This window comes from Pristiophorus japonicus, chromosome 15, assembly GCF_044704955.1.
Source record: "Pristiophorus japonicus isolate sPriJap1 chromosome 15, sPriJap1.hap1, whole genome shotgun sequence".
Classification (NCBI taxonomy): Eukaryota; Metazoa; Chordata; class Chondrichthyes; family Pristiophoridae; genus Pristiophorus; species Pristiophorus japonicus.
Window position 1 is genome coordinate 4,909,479 of NC_091991.1, and position 22,039 is coordinate 4,931,517.

A 22,039-nucleotide genomic window follows, 5' to 3' on the forward strand; every position below is an offset into this window, starting at 1 on the left:
TCACCTCTCATTCTTCTAAACTCCAGAGAGTATCGGCCCATTCTACTCAATCTCTCCTCATAGGACAATCCTCTCATCCCAGAAAACAAACTAGTGAACCTTCACTGCACCCCCTCTAAGGAAAGTATATTCTTCCAAGGATATACTTGCCATAGAAGGAGTAAGAATTGGGAAAGAGACTTAAGAAACCTACTGGCCAGAGCCTGCAACAACATTGTGACAGTTGACAAAAGTAAAAATTGAATGGTAAATATTGGCATATCAATTTACACCAAAAATGTCCATACAGAAGCATGACCCAAAATTGTGACACCAGGAAATATGGTTTGTTGTATGATCGTGGGTATCAGCTTGTCAGTCCTGACAACAACAACTTGTATTTATATAGCCCCTTTGACGAAATGAAATGTCCCAAGGAGCTTCACAGGAGTATTATGAGACAAAAAATTTTGACACCGAGCCACATATGGAGAAATTAGCGCAGGCTTGGTCAAAGAGGTAGGTTTTAAGGAGCGTTTTGAAGAAGGAAAGCGAGGTAGAGAATCGGAGCGGTGTAGGGAGGGAGTTCCAGAGCTTGGGGCCCAGGCAACAGAAGGCATGCCACCAATGGTTGAGTGATTACAATCAGGGATGCTCAAGAGGGCAGAGTTAGAGAAGCGCAGACATCTCGGGGTGGGGGGGGGGCGAGGTGTAGGGTTGGAGGAGATTACAGAGATAGGGAGGGGCGAGGCCATGGAGGGTTTTGAAATCGTGGCGTTGCTTAACCGCGAGCCAATGTAGGTCAGCGAGCACAGGGGGTGATGGGTGAGCTAGGGGCAGCCAAATTTTGGATCACCTCTAGCGTACGTAGGGTAGAAATTGGGAGGCCAGCCGGGAGTGCGTTGGAATAGCCCAGTCTAGAGCTAACAAAGGCATGGGTGAGGGCTTCATCAAGTTGTCCAAAAAAATGTCTTTGTTAGCAACTGTGGCAATGTCTAAGGCAGCGATAGTCTTTAGAATGAAGATGACAAACGTGATGGTATCAAGAAAATATTAAATAAGTATGCGAGGTGCGAAGGTCTTTTCCAAAGCTTAAGTGTATCTTGCTATTAATACCCAAGTCTTTAAGTAGAAAAGTATTAATGTTTATTTTAAAATTTCCAACCTTTTTCAGACCAAGACCGAGACTGACAATAAACAGGCCATAATCGATGAACTGCAGAGAAAGGTTAAAAGGCTGGAGTGTGAACTAGACAAGAAGGTGGCTGCCGAGCAAATCGAGAGAAAGGTTTTGAAAGAAGACAAGGTAATGTTCCACAGCCTGCGATTGATGTGACAGCTTCTCATTTAACACCGAGAAATACCGGAGATAAGTTGCAAAATAAACGAGCATTCTCCTCTTTAAAGTCCAATTACTCAGACTCGATTTGAGAACAAAAACTGTAATTTTATAGAATTTTTAGCCTGATCAATTTGCTTTGAGATAAATGAAAGCCAGACTCGCTCCTTAATAATGATTTGCTTGTATTGAAAGCTTGTGCCTGACCATTTCATCGTTCCATAAAAAACGAGAGAAATGCCTGTTTTTTGTCCATCATTCCTGAATCACAGAATAAAATGAAATGGCAGAATGTAGTTTCCAAGATCCCATCAGATAATTCAGTTTCGCTTCTTAAAAGAAACTAGCATACTTTTTTGTGTCTGGTGATCAAAAATTAATAAATCCAAACACTTTTACGCGATGAGTTTGTATTTAACATAAGTTTGTATTTTGCATTTAAATAGCTTCTTTCACAACCTCAGGATGTCCTAAAGCGCTTTACAGCCAATGAAATACTACTTGGAGTGTAGTCACTGGTGTAATGTGGGAACGCAGCAGCCAATTTGCGCACAGCAAGCTCCCACAAACAGCGATGTGATAATGACCAGATAATCTGTTTTAGTGAAGTTAGTTGTTATGTCTTTAGATGCTCTGATAATGACTCCATGAGGCAATGTGTTGTACTTGCACTGTGGTGACCTTAGTCCTTTATTGATAATTCCAAAGAGAGGATCACACCTGGTATACTAGGCCAGGCACACCTGCACAGGTATCCTGTAAGTCTCCCACTGCGGCACCCTCTGGTGGCACACCTTGTAATAGTGCAATCAGTAACCATGTAGGATACATGACATTAGTGATATTGGCCAGGACACCGGGGAGAACTCCCCTGCTCTTCTTCGAAATAATGGCCATTGGATCTTTTACGTCCGTCCACCTGAGAGAGCAGACAGGGCCTCAGTTTAACGTCTCATCCAAAAGAAACATTGCATGAGCAAATTTAGTTTGATCAAACATGCTCGGCACCCAAGGAAATCTTTTGGGACAAAAACTAAGGATAATGTTGAGGTCTCTCTATAGCAGCATTTTCAGCTCTTTAATCTATTTCCATTGAGGTTTTCTGTTGACAACAGTAAGAATCTATTCTATTTCGAACAAGATTTACACGAAAAGGCAAGGTTCAAACTGTATTCAACAGATTACAATTTGATTGGCTAATCTAAGGGACCAATAGTCTTTAGCCATGTTGCCATGGTAGCCCTCAGCTGGAGTCTCTAGATACACAATCAACAAAAATTAAAGTAGTGCTGCTGCTGGAGCTGTTTTTGCTGGAGTTATATGTCTGTTTAGAACAGTATTTAATTAGCCAAGGTTGCTAATGGAGACTGCTTAAAAAGATGTTTTGTTTTCTCTGGATAACAGCCAGGTATTGTAATGTGACTTTTTAAAATTATTATTATTATTACCCTCTGGTTCTGCCAATTTGCAACAAGCAAGTTACTTAGAAGTTAGGACAGCTTTAGATTTTCACGACACCAGACATAATGGCCCAGAAATTGCTGGAAAAATAACCGAGTTCACGCTGCCCGCCATTATAATCAACATCACTAAAACAGATTATCTGGTCATTAGCTGTCTGTTTAGAACAGTATTTAATTAGCCAAGGTTGCGAATGGAGATTGCTTAAAAAGATGTCTGTGGGAGCTTGCTGTGCACAAATTGGCTGTCGTGTTTCCCACATTACAACAGTGACTATACTCCAAAAGTAGTTCATTGACTGTAAAGCGCTTTGAGACATCCGATGGTCGTGAAAGGCGCTATATAAATGTTAGTCTTTTATTGGTGTGGAAATAAACCCCAGCAATTTGTGGCGAGGATAACATGCGCCATGAGTTCTGATTTGCCGCAAATTGCTGGACGATTGTTGTTAGCCTCGACAAAACCCCCCAAATGACCATCTCGCCGTGAGCTTCCCATTGCCCGTCATGAAATTAGTTGGACTGGCGCCATGAATACGAATGAATCTCGTCGCAGCCATTTAGAACGGGTAATTCATGCCGCAAGGACCCTGCTAATGATGTGATTTATGTTACTGGCCACTAAGCTTGGAGGCCCAGAAAGAGAACAGTGAAACTGTGAAAGTCACTCTAGTCGGTGGTAAATTGTTCAGAGAGAGAATTCTTGCATGTTAATTTTTTTTCTTACTTGTCTTTTTTTTTCTCCTCCTTAATCCAGTATATCGTTCTTTCTCTTTCTGTTTCTAATTCACCCTATTTCCTTCTCTGTTACGTTCCTCTGTTTTATTTCTCTATCCTTAAATTGAATTGGTTAAGGAGATGGACCATTGGACCTGACGTTTAGGAGGTCTGAGATCTCGTTGACCCTGTTATCAATTCTCATTTCCAGCACAGATGTAATATGATCAGAAAAGTGAGGTAAAGAATCCAATTCAGCGCTCGCTGCGTGACGCCCTACTCCACTAATTCTTGGGCCATTATAGCATTAAAGGTGGTTCTACAATCATACCAAGGAGGTGCAGGCAGTGGGACAAAACCCTGTTCCAAATCACAATTCTTTTACCTCTCTGACATATAGCCAAACAGAGTGGTGAAGGTCTCCATGTGGAGTATAAACTTACAAAGTACTTACAGCACAGAAACAGGCCAGTCGGCCCAACAGATTCACACTGGTGTTTATGCTCCACAGGAGCCTCCTCCCACTCCTCTATCCAACCCCACCAACATATCCTTCAGTTCCTTTCTCCCTCACGTGCTTATCGAGCTTCCCCTAGAATGCATCAATGCCATTCACTTCACCACCTTCTCGAGGGCAATTAGGGATGGGCAATAAATGCTGGACTTGCCAGTGACCTCCACATCCTGTGAATGAATTTTTTTTAAACTACTGCCTGTGGCAGCGAGTTCCACATTCTAACCACTCTCTGGGTAAAGAAGTTTCTCCGCAATTTCCTACCGGATTCATCAGTGACTATATAATATTTAGGGCCCCTAGTTCTGGCCTCGCCCGCACTCGGAAACATCATCTCTACATCCACCCTGTCAAACATTTTCAGAATCTTGAAGACCTCTATCAGTTCAGCCCCCTCTCCTCTTTTCTGGAGAAAAGCGCCCCAGCCTGTTCAGGCTTTCAGTGAATGAATGGAAACAACTACATCTAAAGGGTGGGGGCAGGTCTTTGCTCTCTGCTCTCTGTTTTTTGAGGGTGCACATTGCTCCCTACCTATCTATTGCCGTCTTATCTCGTAAAGCAGTTGTTGAAGAATGACAGAACAATGTGGCTGCTCAAAGCACAATAAAAGCCACATTTGTATTTAAATAAAATAGTACTTTCCATAACACTCCTTTTCCCCTTTACTCCACAGACTTCAAAAGAGGAAATTGTGAGGTGGGAAGAAGGCAAAAAGTGGCAGGCCAGATTGGAAGGAGCGAAAAACAAACTGAAAGAAAAAGAGAAGGAACTGGAAACTATGACCAAACAGATCACCACGTTAAAGGAGTTGTATGCAAAGTAAGTTTTCCTTTTGCATGTTGTTGCTCTCATTCTAATGTGAGCAGTGATGTTTGTTGTGAAATTAGCTGATAGGATTGTATTCAAAACAGATTATATCCATCTGGAGGAAATCATCCAATTCCTGCCAGCAAACATAACTGCCAAAGCATAAAATGTATTTGGTCTAGGCTATAAAGTGCTTTGCTACTTTTGTTAAAAGACCTTCTCAGCTGGTAATTACCAGCAACCAATCATTATGCAATAAGTAGTAAGTGGAAAAAACACACACAATCTGGTGTAAATTGAACTGATGTTATCTTCACCTTCTCCCTGTTTTGTAGCGGCTATTTCAGTAAATATTCTCTCACATCCGTATATAACTCACCTTTTTAAATAGACTGGTCAACTTTATGGACTGCTGGGCCCTTTTGTTAAATTAAAAATCTGCAATTGCATTTAGTGGCATTATCCACTCCACATAAATGCTAATTCCATCCAACTTGACCTCTCTCCGCTTCAACCATTGATTCAAAGGCAGCCACAGTTCTGTTTCTGAAACATAGAAAATAGGTGCAGGAATAGGCCATTCGGCCCTTCAAGCCTGCACCACCATTCAATAAGATCATGGCTGATCCTCAGTACCCTTTCCCTGCTTTCTCTCCATACCCCTTGATCCCTTTAGCCGTAAGGGCCATATCTAACTTCCCCCTTGAATATATCCAATGATCTAAATCATTGATGTATATTGTAAATAGCTGGGGTCCTGTCCGATTTTGTAATTCCTTCCAGCTCAACACTGGCAAGATCTGAGCCATCCTTTTTGGTTCTCCCCAGCATCTACCATCTTCTGAAACCAATTGTTCCCTCTGCCTGCTCAGGTTGGATCAGGTGGTCAGCAATTTTGGCACCCACTCTAGTTCTGATCTGACCTTTATATCTCACATCTGGTTGTTTTCTAAGACTGTATTCTTTCATCTCGGGAATGTTGTCCATTTTTGTATTCCCTTTCTCCCACTGCGGCTAAATCTGTAATCCATGCCTTCATCATGTTCAGGATTGATTTCTTGAATGCTCTCCTCACGGGCTTCCTCCCTCACAAACCTCAAGTCAATCCCCAGCTCTGCAGAATGTGGCCTGTCACACATCAACTCAGGCACTCCCATTACCCCACTTCTTGTTGAGCTCCAGTGACTCCTTGTTCCCCAGCATGTTGCCTTCAAAACCCTTGTCCTCGTTTACAAATCCATCCACACTCTCATCTCTGCCTACCTGAGTGATCTCCTCCACCCTTGTATCTCAGCATGCACCCTTGGTTCTGACTCTGCCGCTCTGTCTGTTTTCCACTCGCTCTGCTCTCCATCACTGGCTGATCTTTGTCACTGTGACCCTTCCCTCTATGACCTCCTTAAATCATTGGCTTCAAAATCCTCTTCAAACCCTTATCTTCAATCGTGCTTTGGTCCTTCCTCCTTAATCTCTGCCATCCTCAATTGGTCGTCTCTTTTTTGCCTCCTTCTTAAGCACTTTGAGATATTCTCCTATATGAGGAGCACCATAATGAATATAAGTAGTTGTGCACTTTAATTTGTATGTCTTTTGTGTGCTGTTCTCTTATTTTCATGTTTATTTTGGTAGTTTTCTTGTATCTGCTGTATGTTCATTTACTATTTTGGTATTGTCTCTGTTCTGGCTCCATTTCCATCTCCTTACTAATTCTATTATACTTCAGCCACAGTGAAACTGTTCCCATAGTGCATGTGGTTTCTCTGCATTTACAGTGTCAAAATGTATAGATAAATGAGATTATACATGAGATTTTACAGTCAATGGCTGTAGATCAACCCCACATTGATGCGAATGGCCTTGGAATACTCTACTCATAGAGAGCTGTGTGAAATTCAGTCTCAAAGCTTAAGAATGTCTCAAAGGGCTGTGTCATTTTTTTAATCCCTTACACTTGGACAACTTTCTCACTTTGAAACAAAGGGGCTGGTTTTGTGCCTGATAGTCTTAGCTATCTCGGTTTGGTGCCTGACATCATGTTCCAGTTAATTACATAAGAAATAGGAGCAGGAGTAGGCCACCTGGCTGATCTCAGTAAAGAAAAATGTACGTTGATGTTTAACAGTAGGCATATACATTAGAATTAACTTCTGTTTCTAGCTTATGTACTTAATAGTGTTTAACTTCAAGAGCTGGAATTTCTTGTGAACTTTCAGATTCACACAATAGTTTCAAAAAAATATATTTTTCTGTACATTTCCAGTGTTGAATATTATAAAGTAGAATTGAAGAAGCATGTGGAACCATGAAACACTTGCATCATTAAATGCAACTATTTTTTTAATGAATAACATGAAGTTAATTAGGGAAATATTCTACATTTAATGTACTACCAGTCAATTGCCTGTAGCATTGCCCACAGTCAGTTGATGAATATAAATGTTTTAAATAGAAAGTGGTGATGGAGACACTTCAAAAACGTACCCCACAGTCATTGCCTGCAACTACAGTTGACATAGAACAATTGAATGGGACATAGCAATTTACAATAGGAAATGTTGGTAGAAAAGCATGTTTATCAACCATGACAACTGGAAGTAAGTTTTATGGACAGCAAATGTGCCCTGTACAAGGTTTATAATAACATACGGATTTTTAAAATGTGTTCAATGGCAGAGCTGATCAGGAAAGAGCATGTTTACAGAAGAAACTGAAAGCTCGTGGAATTACAGTAGACCAGGTAATAGGCGTCAGAACCATGGAATCCGACAGAGAGATTGAAGATTTAAGGAGAAAGAATACTGAGCTACAAGATCAGATTGCGAGCATGAGGTGCGTAATAAGATTTCAAAATGTGTTACAAAAAAATAGGTTCCAATGCTGTTGTCCCGAAGTGTTCATTGTTAATCTGTCTGTTTTACCTTAATATTTCTAACTACAGATTGATATCCTACCAGATCCTTATTGGTCTATTCCTAGATGAATATTTTGGTTGTTCATTCTGTATACTATGGGTATAGAAGTAAAAAAGACTTGCATTTATATAGTGCCTTTCATGACCACCGGACGTCTCAAAGTGCCTTACAGCCAATGAAGTACTTTTTGGAGTAGTTACTGTTGTAATGTGGGAAACGTGGCAGCCAATTTGCGCACAGCAAGCTCCCACACACAGCAATATGATAATGACCAGATAATCTGTTTTTTTTTGTTATATTGATTGAGGGATAAATATTGGCCAGGACACCAGGGATAACTCCCTTACTCTTTTTGAAATAGTGCCATGGGATCTTTTACGTCCATTTGTGAGAGCAGACGGGGCCTCGGTTTAACGTCTCATCCGAAAGACGGCACCTCCGACAGTGCAGCACTCCCTCAGTACTGCACTGGAGTGTCAGCCTGGATTTTTAGTGTGCTCAAGTCCCAAAACCGTCTGACTCAGGCGAGAGTGCTACCCACTGAGCCATAGCTGACAGCATTTATATAGTATGACTTGCATTTATATAGCACCTTTCACTACCTCAGGACGTCCCAAAGCACTTTACTGCCAATGGAATATAGTCACTGTTGTAATGTAGGAAAATACTGCATATGAGTCGGACATCCACAGCCTTTCTGCCAGATACCCACCATAAATCCAGCAGGGGATGGTAAATGAGGCTGTGTCTTGGCCTGTCTCAGCTGTTTGCATTGGGCCCTGAAAGGGCCTGAGCCTCCACCGTGTTGTAGAGAATCGGCAGGCCACTGCACCAAGCGAAAGCAGGCGTACTGACCCATCAAACGGCAGAAATAGGGCCTGCCTGAGTGTTCAGGCCGGGATAGTGGCTAGACCCAGACACAATCACCCCCTCCCAAAAAATCCCCCACAAAGAAGAAACTTTACTAGCACTTTTCAGCCATCTTCGTAAAGGGGAGGGGACGGGGGGGGCGGGGGGCGGGGGGGGGGTTTGGCAAAAGGGCACTCTGTCTTCTATCCAAGGAGGGGGTTGGTGGCACCACTGGGCCATATATTACAGCCTGAGTGGGTGCCCGAGCTGTGCCCTAGTAGTGCGGGCACCCACCCACTTTATTTAAATTAAGCGCCTCTCTCAAACCCGGCAGAGGTACAGGCAGAGGTACAGGCAGACACGTTCCAGCTTTTTCAGCTGAGGCTGTGGAATTTCAGTCCTCACATTTTCACAGGAAACGAGTAAACTGCCTGTGGAGTTAACCCGCATTCAGTTAATGAAGAAAAGTTTGTGTGTGTACATATATATATATTTGTGTGCGTGTATCATTTAAAAACAAAAGATCGTGATAGAGCTGGGAGAGAAAATTCAGAAATTCACTCTACAGACCAGCATAGCGGCCAAAACCTGCAACTACAGCATGACAGTTGACCATGGCAAAAATTAATAGGAAATGTTGACACAGCAATTTACAATGTTGGCACAAACACATGACCAAAAATTGTGACAATGGAAAGGAAGGTTTGTGGACAGAATGGGTGGCAAGATTTTAATATATATTCCAAATAATGTGATTTCAACATGAAATGTGTGTTCTTTTGTGGTGACAGGCAGTGGTTTCAAAGTTGATTATTTCAACATTTGAATGTGTGATTCATCACCCAGTGGTAGAAACCTATAAATCTGTTTAGCACATTGAAGCCGTACAAAAGCTTAATAACTAACTTATTACCGTAGACCATAGGAACAGAAGTGGGCCATTCAGCTCCTCCATCTGCATTTTCACTCCATTTATCCGCCTTGGTTCCATAACCCTTGCTTCTCAAAGATCTATCAATCTCAGTTTTGACATTTTCAACAGACCTCCCAGCCTCAACAACCTTTTGGGGGGAGAGAGTTCCAGGTTACCACTGCCCTTTGTATGAAGTGCTTCATGACATCACCCCTGCACACCCTAGCTCTAATTTTAATGTTATGCCCCTTGTTCTGGACTTCACCGTCACAGGAAATAGTTTCTATCTACCCTTCCAAATCCTTTAATCATCATAAACATCTCAATTAGATTGCCCCTAAATCTTCTATACTGGAGGGAATACAAACCTAGTCTAAGCAACCTTTCCTCATAATTTAACCCTTTTAGCCCCTTCTTGGAAACATGTGAATTCCATTTTTTTTTAAATTCATTCATGGAATGTGGGCGTCGTTAGCAAGGCCGGCATTTATTGCCCATCCCTAATTGCCCCTTGAGAAGGTGGTGGTGAGCCTCCTTCCTGAACCGCTGCAGTCCGTGTGGTGAAGGTGCTCCCACAGTGCTGTTAGGGAGGGAGTTCCAGAAATTTGACCCATAAAATAATAAAACTCTCTCTCTCTCTCTCTCTCTCTCTCATGTTTTACCAATTCTCGCTCATTAAGTGCATATTATACTGCAGAAATAAGGGCATGCAACATTTCCAAAGTATTGCTATCTTTAGATGAGAATACATGGAGTTGCAGTTAAAATACCTTTGATTCCATCTTAATCAAGGTCTTACAACTGGAACTCCCTCCCTCAACCTCTCCGCCTCTCTATCTCTCTTTCCTCCTTTAAGACGCTCCTTAAAACATACCTCTTTGACCAAGCTTTTGGTCATCTACTGTCATTTCTTCTTTTGTGGCTCAGTGTCAAATTTATCTGTGTCTGTAACACTGTTGTGAGGCGCCTTGGGACATTTTACTACGTTAAAGGCCCTATATAAATAAAAATGATTATTATTGTTACTCGTTGAAGCTAATAACACAAAATTGTGTTTGATTTTTTTCCCTAAGACAACAGCAAGCTCTACCACGGGATTCGGTGGTGGAGGATTTAACTTTGAAAAATCGTTACCTGCATGAAAAGCTCCATGCTTTAGAAAGGCAGCTGTCAAAAGGCACATTTTCCAGACCATCGGTATGTATTCGTTTTAATGCTATAGGAATACTGCAACCAACAGAATCATAGAATCGAATTGCACGGCACAGAAGGAGGCCATTCGGCCCATCGTGCCTGTGCCGGCCCTTTGAAAGAGCTCTCCGATTGGCGCAACTCCCCCTCCGCAGTTTCCCTTTGAGGGAGGAACAGTCTTTTTCTGTCTAAGGAACTAAACTGTTTTTGTCCTGCACTGTTGGTCTGAAATGAGATATTTGAAAGCAGACATTGTTGAATGTCACCGAATGTAAATTAAATTGATTAGGCAGGACCAGGGGTAGATCTAGGTTAGACATCCGGAGGTGGTTCTTTTCCCAGAGAGCAGTCGACCTCGGGAACAAGCTGCCGTTTCATGTGGTGGATGCAGACTCACTGAATTCCTTCGAGCAAAAGCTGGATTTGTTTCTGGCTGTGGCGGAGATGAACTCTTACAGAAGGACAGGTACTGCAGGGAATTTAATGGCCAGAGTGATCTCCTGGACTAGTTTCGATTGCCTAGATGGGTCGGAGAGGAATTTCCCTGATTTTTTTTTTTTTCCCCAATTTGGCCTGGGTTTTTTCATCTTTTTTTGCCTCTCCCAGGAGATCACATGGTTTCAGGAGAGATGGAGTGTGTATGTTGTGATACACGAGGTACCGCAAATTGTGTGGGATAGGCTGGATGACCAGATGGTCTTTACCTGTCCGGCATTGTTCGTGTGTTTGTAGTGACAGCACGGGAATTACTCTTGCCAATAACCGCGGACTTTCACTTAACGCTTGTCTGCTTTTTTCACTAGGTGTCAAGCCATTTATTTTAAATGGGTTAACACCTCTGTTCAAGTCATGGTGACCGAGGAATGTCCCAGGGAAACGTTAACCATGGTCCACTAATATCCCCAAACCCTTGGCTCATGTCTGTACAACGTGAACAACATTTTGAAGTTTGAACTTGGTTTCAATATAGAGAACTGTTTACGTGATTACAGCACCAGCTAAACATAATTGAAAAAATGTCACCTTACTGGAAGCACAGGGTTGGTTAACTTTAACACAGAATTTTTGTTACTTTTAACAGTCTAAAATGTAGAGTGGTTTGAAACGAGTGGTTTAAGACAGTACAGTTGGTATTTTGAATGGGGATTTTACTGTATTCATCATATGTTCTAAATGTAATGTGATTTCTGTATTAATCCATGCTCCATATCATCTTTCATCCAACTCCCTCTCTCTCTCTCTCTCATACATATACTGCATATCCTCTGCTTGCATGCAATATACATCTAGTCAATGGAGACTTCAGATCCCCATGCCCATATTGAACCTAAAGGGCCTCCAGCCATTGTCTGTGAAATCAACACTGAAAAAAGCATAAAAATGCAAGCCAATAAGAAATATTTCAAGAAATCAAGATTGGGCTTGCGAAGGAGTAATCAGATTTGTGATGAGCAGGAAAATACATCTTCAAATGGGACTGGCCAAAATGCTGGGCTGGGCAGTGAAAGTGATGAGCATTTCAATGCTGATGTGATCTCTTCGACTTTGAGACCAGAGGATGCATGCACTGAAATCCAGACAGAGGAGCCCTCTGCAAATCTGGCGGGTGTTGCAGCTGATGGGGGTAATGCGGATGGAGAACGGGGCTCGGTGGAGGAAGAGGCAGAAACGGAGCAGGGTACCGACGATGACTCGGGGGAAGATAGCCAACAGCCAGAAATAAATGATCCTCCCTTGGATCCGGCAAACGACGAGGAGAGCACGAGTAGCAGGAGTGAGCCAGGTCTTGCAACGGGGGGTGAAGTGGAACAGACAACGGAGGAAGATGCCGCAGATGATCAGGGAGGAATGGATTCCGAGCAGAACAGGATCCTTGAAAAGCAGCTTCAGGTTATCCACCCGTGAAATCTAGCAGAACATCCTCTATCCCACCCCAAATAAAACAATAGATTTTTTTTTAATTGCTCAATATCAAAGCTTTTCAAAAATCTGAAATAGTGCGTTTACCTCTCCAAAGTAAATTCTGATCTTCGTTTTACTTATTAATACATTCATCCATCACTTTGTTGTTAGATTTATGTCTGTGTTTTGTTTAAAAGAATCTTTCTGTGCGGTGCTAGGCCGGGCGGGGGAAGTGATGTTTCTGATGACCTGTTTATTGCTGCACTCTAGACCTCTGGAATTGGTTCTGACGCTTCATCTCCGAAGGAACAAGAACTTCAGAGAGAGAACCTCGGTCTGTCCACGGATAACGTGGAGCTGCGGTTTCAGCTGGAGCAGGCCAATAAGGATGTGCCCCGATTAAAGGTAAGCCATGCGCGAATGCAAAATGTTCACAGTAAGAAATACAGGAATCAATTTGTGGGGCTCTTTAAAATTTACTCCCAATACGCATGCGCTGAAATGAGTTTCAAATCTCGTTTATTTCTTAACATGGTATTACTAGAAAGAGCAAAGGATTCTGCGCTACTTGTACCACCTGGTTTAAACGACGCTGCCTGTTTCTTGTTTTTTCTCAGGACCAAATAATTAATTTGCAGGAAATGTATCAACTTCTCAAGAAGGAGAAAGCAGAATTGGAAAGAAAGCTTGGGAACGTCCGAGGGGTAAGCGTGACACCATACTTTCCACGAAAGTTGTGTGTGCTAACGAGTGAGTGTCCTAACAAACCCCAATACATCACTTTTCACCCATTCAGTTCTTTTAATACTTAAAATAATTCCTAGAATCACAGAAGGAGGCCATTCAGCCCATCGTGCCTGTGCTGGCTCTTTGAATGAACTATCCAATTAATCCTACTGCCCCCTGCTCTTTCCCCATAGCCCTGCAAATGTTTCCTTTTCAAGTATTGATCCAAATCCTCCTTGAAAATGACTATTGAATCTGCTTCCACTGCCCTTTCATGCAGCGCATTCCAAATCACAACAATTCTCCTTCTCTCCCCCTCCGGTTCTTCTGTCAATTACCTTAAATCTGTGTCTGTGGCTACCGACCCCCCCTGCCAGTGGAAATAATTTCACCTTATTTACTCTATCAAAACCCCTCATAGCATTGATCACCTGTATTAAATCTCCCCCTCAACCTTCTTTGCTCTAGTGTCAGCTGTGACTCAGTGGGTAGCACACTCGCGCTCTGAGTCAGAAGTCCCACTCCAGGGACACGAGCACATAAATCCAGGCTGACACTCCCAGTGCAGTGCTGAGGGAGTGCTGCACTGTCGGAGGTGCTGTCTTTTAGATGAGATGTTAAATAGAGGCCCCGTCTGCTCTCTCAGGTGGATGTAAAAGATCCCATGGCACTATTTTGAAGAAGAACAAGGGAGTTATGGCCCAATAATTATCCATCGAATCAACATAACAAAAACAGATTATCTGGTCATTATCACATTGCTGTTTGTGGGAGCTTGCTGTGCACAAATTGGCTGCCACCGATTCACACATTACAACAATGACTACACTCCAAGCGCTTTGAGATGCCCGGTGGTCGTGAAAGGCGCTATATAAATGCAAGTCCTTCCTCCCTCGCTCCCCTTTCCTTTCTTTCTGTCCCTTATTCCTGGAACCATTCTAGTAAATCTCCTCTTCACCCTCTCCCAAGGCCTGAACATCCTTCTTAAAGTGTGGTGCCCAGAATTGAGCACAATACGCCAGGTGAGGCCTAACTAATAATTTATAAAAGTTTAGCATAACTTTCTTCGTTTTGTACGCTCTGCCTCTATTAATACAGCCAAGGATCCCGTAAGCCCTTTTTGTAAACAGAAAAACCCAGGGCCAATAAAGGAAAAAAACAAACTCTGGAAAATTTCTCACTGGCCCTCTTGTGCAATCAAAACCAGTCCAAGAGATTATATGGCCCAAGTGTTACCTGTAATCCACTTGCCTTCTAAACGATACGATCTCTGCCCGAGTCAGGAACAGGTCCAGCTCCCTCTTCAAGGTGAACAGAGTGTCAGCACCCAGTGCATTCCAGAGGCTCACTACTCTCTGGGACAAGAACCACCCCCTAACACCCTGCCTATTTCCACTCTTACACTGTTTAAACTCCTGTCCCCTGGTCCTCCCCAACCTCTCAATCTGAAATAGTCTCTCAATGGCTTTGTAAGCTTTATTCGGAGGTCTCGGGGCATGTGAAATATATACTGTGCACAAACCTTTACAGCAGATCCTGGGGCAACTACAGACTTACTGTTATCACTTTACAACAATTAAAGCCTGGTTCACAGTACTGCATACCTGGAACATTAAAGGCTTGAGCACATAATAAAGGCGAACACTTTATGCAATACAGAGGGAGTGCTGCATTGTCGAAGATGCCGTCTTTCAGATTGATGTAAAAGATCCCATGGCATGATTCAAAGATGAGCAGGGGAGTTCTCCCGGCGTCCTGGCCAATATTTATTCCTCAAGTAACATTAACCAAAACAGATTAACTGGTCATTTATCTCACTGCTGGGTTTTGGGACCTTCCTGTCTACAAATTGTCAGCCATGTTTGCGTACACTGCAACAGTGAATAGACTTCAAAAATATAATTTGAGACAGCTTGAGGAAGTAAAAGACGCTATATAAGTGAGTGATTTTTATTAAAACCATTGTGGAATGAGAGAAATTAGTTTAATTGCAGCTTGAGAAGGTGAAAATATTGGCCTAATGTGAGTCTGTACCTGTCTCGGTTTCAAGGGGGTGACAGTTACGGGGACAAAATGATTTTTTTGCCTTTGAAACTCATTAAATTATTAACAGAAGTTTTCTTTTTGTTTGCTCAGTCACTGACAGATGTAGACAGTTATTAAATATTAACTTATTGTTTGGCAGTCTGGCCGCAGCGGCAAGACGGTGCCTGAATTAGAAAAAACGATAGGCTTGATGAAGAAGGTGGTGGAGAGAGTCCAACGAGAGAATGAGGAGCTGAAGAGGGCTCCAGGGGTGGTGTCCAATGAGAAACGAAGCTGTCTTGAAATGGAAAACGAAAAGCTTAAGGTTTGTGTTAGCATTACATGATCTTAAAATACACACTACTTGTAGACTAAAAGGACAGCTGTCATGGCAACGGCTGCGCTTAAGGCCAGGTACCAAAGGGTTGATGTCAAAAGTTGCAGATAGCACATTCTTGGCACCTTGTCAATATGGGAACAGTAAGTGTGATGGGGAGATCTAACTTTACATAGGATATACGGCACAGATACAGGCCATTCGGCCCAACCAGTCTATACCGCCGTTTATGCTCCACTCAAGCCAATCTGTATTAAGACACAGTGCTCCCCCCTCTGAGTCCGAAGGTCATGGGTTCAAGCCCCACTCCAGAGACCTAAGCTCAGAATCCAGACTGACACTCCCAGTGCAGTACCGAGTGAGTGCGGCACTCTCTCAGGTGCCGTCCTTCAGATAAGATGGTAAACCCGAGGCTGCTCTCTCAGGTGGACGTAAAAGGCCCCATGGCACTATTTCAAAACAGAGTAGGGGAGATTTCCACGCCAATATTTAACCCTCAACCAACATGACAAAAGCAGATTATCTGGTCATTATCACATTGCTGTTTGTGGGAGCTTGCTGTGCGCAAATTGGCTGCCATATTTCCTACATTACAACATGGGACTACACTTCAAAAAGTACTTCATTGGCTGTAAGGAGATATGGGACCTCCTGAGGTTGTGAAAGACGCTAGAGAAATGCAAATTCTTTCTTCTTTTAAGACCAGGTATCAAATGAGCAGATAGCTCATTCATGACACCTCTCTTGCATGGGAACAGTACGTGTGATGGAGGCATCGATCTATTCTTTACTGTGACGCATTTATTTTCAAATATAAAATCAGTACTGAACTCAGCTCATTGGGCGAGGTTCCCAAAGGGTTTCCCACTGAAATAAAATTTTTGCTGGTGACGATAAACCATCCCAGGTTATTCGCACTCATCATCATCATCATAGGCAGTCCCTCGGAATCGAGGAAGACTTGCTTCCACTCTTAGTGAGTCGTTAGGTGACTGAACAGTCCAATACGAGAACCACAGACCCTGTCACAGGTGGGACAGATAGTCGTTGAGGGAAAGGGTGGATGGGATTGGTTTGCCGCACGCTCCTTCCACTGTCTGTGCTTGATTTCTGCACGCTCTCGGCGACGAGACTCGAGGTGCTCAGCGCCCTCCTGGATGCACTTCCTCCACTTCGGGCGGTCTTTGGCCAGGGACTCCCAGGTGTCGGTGGGGATGTTGCACTTTATCAGGGAGGCTTTGAGGGTGTCCTTGTAACGTTTCCTCTGCCCACCTTTGGCTCGTTTGCTATGAAGGAGTTCTGAGTAGAGCGCTTGCTTTGGGAGTCTCGTGTCTGGCATGTGAACAGAAATGTAGCCTGCCCTGCGGAGCTGATCGAGTGTGGTCAGTGCTTCAATGCTGGGGATGTTGGCCTGGTCGAGGACGCTAATGTTGGTGCATCTGTCCTCCCAGGGGTTTTGTAGGATCTTGCGGAGGCATCGTTGGTGATATATCTCCAGCGACTTGAGGTGTCTACTGTACATGGTCCATGCTTCTGAGCCATACAGGAGGGCGGGTATTACTACAGCCCTGTAGACCATGAGCTTGGTGGCAGATTTGAGGGCCTGGTCTTCAAACACTCTTTTCCTCAGTCCTAACTCCCAGTCCAGTGTATATCGGGTGTATGTCAGCTCCCATAAAGAACAGCCAAGATTTTCTGCTCGCCAATGTTACAATAGCGCGGGTCGGAAGATCTGGATTAACGTTTCACACCGCTAGCTAATCAAGACTTTCACGTCCTGTACTCGCCACGATCTATTGACTTCCTGTGTTTCAGTCGGAACTCGAGAAGCTGAGGTTGCAGATAGGCGGGCAGCTGAGTTTGCGCTACGAATCCAAGGCCAAAGGCATGGAAAAAATCATCGTTGAAAATGAGCGATTGCGAAAGGAGCTCAAAAAGGTAAAGCCACTCGGTCAATCGCGAGGCGCCTCGGCTGTAAGCTTGGTTTATATTCGGGTAAGAGCCACCTTTTTTTTAATAAATGTTTTTCTCCATTTTCCTTTTGTCAGTCTCGCCTTCAACCTGGAAGGTTGGCACGCAGCCCCATTCCAAGCTGACAGTGTTATCGTTGTGGGGGAGGGGTGGGGGTGGGGGTGCCACCGAACATACCTGGGCAACATTCTCTTCAATGTTCCCTGACCCTGCAGTGCGACACTGCAACCCTCTGCTCAGCGCCTCCCACCTCTCCACGCAACTCCGCCACTTGCTGCGCACTTTCCTACCGTCAAAAGAGGGAATGCTGGAAATACTCAGCCGGCCAGGCAGCACCTGTGGAGGGAGAAAGAGCGCTTTACTACGTCGGGTGACTATACTTTCCGTGTGCCATTATTGTACATTTACACTGTATCCTCCCAAATCGAAACTTGCACTCGACAATAAAGTCAAAGTGAAACAGTGCTGGGGGGGGGGGCTGGAAATCTGAAATAAAGACAGAAAATGCTGGAGGGCACTCAGCAGGTCGGGCAGCATCTGTGGGGAGAGAAACCGAGTTAATGTTTCAGAACTGGAAGATGTTCGGGATAAACAGCAGACGAAGGGTCATCGACCTGAAACGTTAACTCTGTTTCTCTCTCCACAGATGCTGCCTGACCTGCTGAGTGTTTTCAGCATTTTCTGTTTTGATTACACAATTTCGCGCTCGAAAATATTAGAGCTCAATTCTGATGAGCCTGTACTGATGGAGTTGAGATTTGTTTTGTGACAGGAAGCTGACTGTGCTGAAAAACTGCGAATTGCTAAAAGAAACTTGGAGATTATGAACGAGAAGCTAAGCCTGCAGTTGGAAGAGACCTGTAAACGGTTAAGCTTTGCAGAGAATAGGGGTCCACAACTTGAGGGTGCAGACAGCAAAAGTTGGAAGTCCATTGTAGTGACAAGGTATCACTTTAATCTCCGATACGTAAAGCACGGAGGCCTGCTCGGCTGAGACCGAAATATCGGTCACTCATGGAAGATATTGGTGTGCTGGGACACAATGCTGACCTTATTGTGCATCTGATAGCGACATTGGCTTGGGTTTTGATTTGTTTTGCTTCTCCCAGCAGATTACATGGCTGGGTTGCACAAGACGTCACAATGGCATGGGACAGGCTAGATGGACCAGTAGGTCTTTTCCTGCCCGACGTTTTTTTTTTGTATGCAAGAATGTTCAGCAAAATGGAAAAAAGCAACGAATGGTTACTGGTCAGCGTGATGGGAAATGTGGAACTTGCGTGTTTGCCTCAGTTAAAGCCGGGTCACGGAGAAGATTGCCCACATGGGGTCGGGGTCTGGCTGAGGCTGCAAAGCGATCTTTACAGTTTACAGGGGGAGGCAGAATTTGGATGGAGGAAAGGTCTGTTGGGTAAAGGGTTCCAGCACTCGGGGACAATGTTTAAAGATGAGGGCGTTGAAAGAAAAGAGAAAATGTAAGCATTTTCTTTTTAGTAAGAGAATTGTGGAATGGATTAACCGGTAATGAATCAAAAAGCCTTGGCAGATGGCTGAATTCCGATTAACTAAAGGGCCAACTGATGGGAGGTTGGAGGGATGGGCTGAATGGACTAATGGTTTTCTTATTGGCATTATTTGCGGGTTTTTAAAAATCATTGCAAAACATGACATATGAGGGCTGAATATATATTTATTTACATTTTAAACTGAAGTGAAGAGTTTTCCTCATTGAGGAGATTAGCGGAGAATTTGGTCCCAACTGGGTGGATTTTGCTGGCTTTTTCCCAGTTTCCACAATAGGGAGCTTCCCATACCGAGCACCATCGGCAGCAAGTGATCATACTGACTGAAAACCAACCACATAAACATGGGAAGGCAGCAGTGGGTTTTGCTTTGAGATAATTTTTACTTAAATGAGTGGAAGCTGGACATTGGAGGAGAAAGGATCTGCATGTTTGTACATCTCGTTCCTGTACATAGGTTTAATGGGGTTGAAATTCAGCCGGACCTCCTGAACCAGTGCGAGCGAGGTGCAGTGGAACCCATGGCCATCTAAATTGCAGGACGTCGACCTCGCCCCAGGTTGCAGGGGTGGGGTCATGGGCATGTTCGGGGCGGGCGGCCCACGCCTGTAAGGGCACATCAAAGGCTCCTGCCACAAGATGGCGTTCCCTAACCATTGCGCCAGGTAGCTCCAAGTCCCTTGGACTGAAATACAAGTGGCAGTGAATAGCCTTCAGCTCTCGACACCGGCAGCACGAGGTAGTTAATCCCCCCTCCTGGAGTGGGACTCTTGCCAACTCTCTGCTGAGGCCTCGTAAAGGGTAGAATTCCTGGGGGAACTTGGGAACTCCCCCCGGGGCATCCCCTTGACGTGGCTGGGCAGATTATCTATCCCATGCCACCTGCCGTTGAAAAATGGCTGGACCAAAAACATGGAGTGGAATCGAGGGTAGGAACGTGCTTCCAGACCATTGTCCAGTCACTGGGCAGGTGATCTGCCCCAGATCTTCCCAGGGCCCGGCGTGATTTATATTGATTACTTTAGAGTTACCAGCAGTTACTATGGTTACAAATTATGTAGTTTTATTTTTGATACATTTCACCTGGTTAGTTGTGCATTTTAACAACAATTAAATCTTTTAAAACTAAAACTGCAAACACTGACGGGGTGGCTTATTTAAACTTCAGCCTTGCCAACTTTAGCAATTAGGGATCTCTTGCTAAAGACAGTGAGTAATTCATTCCTTCATGCTTTAAAGAATGTATGAGAGTAAAATAAAGGAGATGGAGACAGACATTACAAAAAAGAATCAAAACCTCACGGAACTTAGACAGATGCTGAGAGAATCGACTGATAATGAGCAAAAATTGGCAAAACAGATAGGAGACCTGGAAGAACAGGTGAGAGAAGACTTGTGGTACGGTTTTGGTTCTAGTAGTGTGTGAACGTATAGAATCTTACAATACACAAGAAGGCCATTCGGCCCATCGAGCCTGTGCCGGCTCTGTGACAGAGCGATCCCATTAGCCCCACTCCCCCTGCTCTTTCCTCATAGCCCTGCAATTTTCTTCCCTTCAAGTCTTTATCCAATTCCCTGCCATAATCTACCGATATTAAATTCCTCTCCGCCCTAGTCTAATGCCAGTGTTTGCCAGAGACAAATAAAGAATAAACCTTCTCTTGTAATGGTGCCTTATCACATCTTCAGGACCTCCCAATAAGCGCATTTACTTTCTCACTGCTGTTATGTAGGCAAATGTGGCAGCTAATTTGGCACAGCAAAGTTCCACTCGAACAAAAACACAATAATAAAACATTGCGAAAGTTTCTTTAAGTTATTAATGTTTTTTTACATTTTATTTTAAATCGATTAGCACCGGTATTAGAAAAGTGCGGAGAGGCCTGTAGTAGAAATGCGTTAAATGTTCATTCGTGAGCTGAGCTGGGTGGGCAATCTATCCCATAATAGTCTGTGGTACCTTTAGCTGCGGGCCTGTTGGTTTCGGTCACGGTTTTATTTTTGAAAATTGAAGAGTAAGTCTGATAACGACGATGATTTTTTCCCTGTACATTTTACGGGACTAAATTCCCATTGAGCGCGAGCTGCATCTGCTTTCTCCTCCTCACTTGGAGTAAGCAAGTAAAAAGTAGGACCTCAAAAGTAGTAATCTCGGGATTGCTACCAGTGCCACGTGCTAGTCAGAGTAGGAATCGCAGGATAGTGCAGATGAATACGTGGCTTGAGCAGTGGTGCAGCAGGGAGGGATTCAAATTCCTGGGGCATTGGAACCGGTTCTGGGGGAGGTGGGACCAGTACAAACCGGACAGTCTGCACCTAGGCAGGACCAGAACCAATGTCCGAGGGGGAGTGTTTGCTAGTGCTGTTGGGGAGGAGTTAAAGTAATATGGCAGGGGGATGGGAACCAATGCAGGGAGACAGAGGGAAACAAAAAGGAGGCAAAAGCAAAAGACAGAAAGGAGATGAGGAAAAGTGGAGGGCAGAGAAACCCAAAGCAAAGAACAAAAAGGGCCACGTACAGCAAAATTCTAAAAGGACAAAGGGTGTTAAAAAAACAAGCCTGAAGGCTTTGTGTCTTAATGCAAGGAGTATCCGCAATAAGGTGGATGAATTAACTGTGCAAATAGATGTTAACAAATATGATGTGATTGGGATTACGGAGACGTGGCTCCAGGATGATCAGGGCTGGGAACTCAACATCCAGGGGTATTCAACATTCAGGAAGGATAGAATAAAAGGAAAAGGAGGTGGGGTAGCATTGCTGGTTAAAGAGGAGATTAATGCAATAGTTAGGAAAGACATTAGCTTGGATGATGTGGAATCTATATGGGTAGAGCTGCAGAACACCAAAGGGCAAAAAACGTTAGTGTGAGT

At 43.8% G+C, this 22,039-nt stretch overlaps 1 protein-coding gene across 9 annotated transcripts in view; it reads left to right on the forward strand.

The window, feature by feature from the left end:
* cep290 (centrosomal protein 290) overlaps positions 1-22,039 on the forward strand; it is a 158,007-nt gene that overhangs the window by 115,680 nt on the left and 20,288 nt on the right. For 4 of the 9 annotated variants that reach the window (XM_070900076.1, XM_070900077.1, XM_070900078.1 and 1 more), the window contains 11 exons: positions 1,154-1,285; positions 4,683-4,828; positions 7,490-7,645; positions 10,564-10,687; positions 11,972-12,571; positions 12,854-12,988; positions 13,201-13,287; positions 15,495-15,659; positions 17,487-17,609; positions 18,415-18,587; positions 20,405-20,546. In XM_070900076.1, coding sequence (XP_070756177.1) covers positions 1,154-1,285; positions 4,683-4,828; positions 7,490-7,645; positions 10,564-10,687; positions 11,972-12,571; positions 12,854-12,988; positions 13,201-13,287; positions 15,495-15,659; positions 17,487-17,609; positions 18,415-18,587; positions 20,405-20,546 — 1,983 coding nt within the window. The remainder of the gene's footprint in view (positions 1-1,153; positions 1,286-4,682; positions 4,829-7,489; positions 7,646-10,563; positions 10,688-11,971; positions 12,572-12,853; positions 12,989-13,200; positions 13,288-15,494; positions 15,660-17,486; positions 17,610-18,414; positions 18,588-20,404; positions 20,547-22,039) is intronic. The other 5 variants (XM_070900079.1, XM_070900083.1, XM_070900082.1 and 2 more) reach the window with 3 other exon arrangements.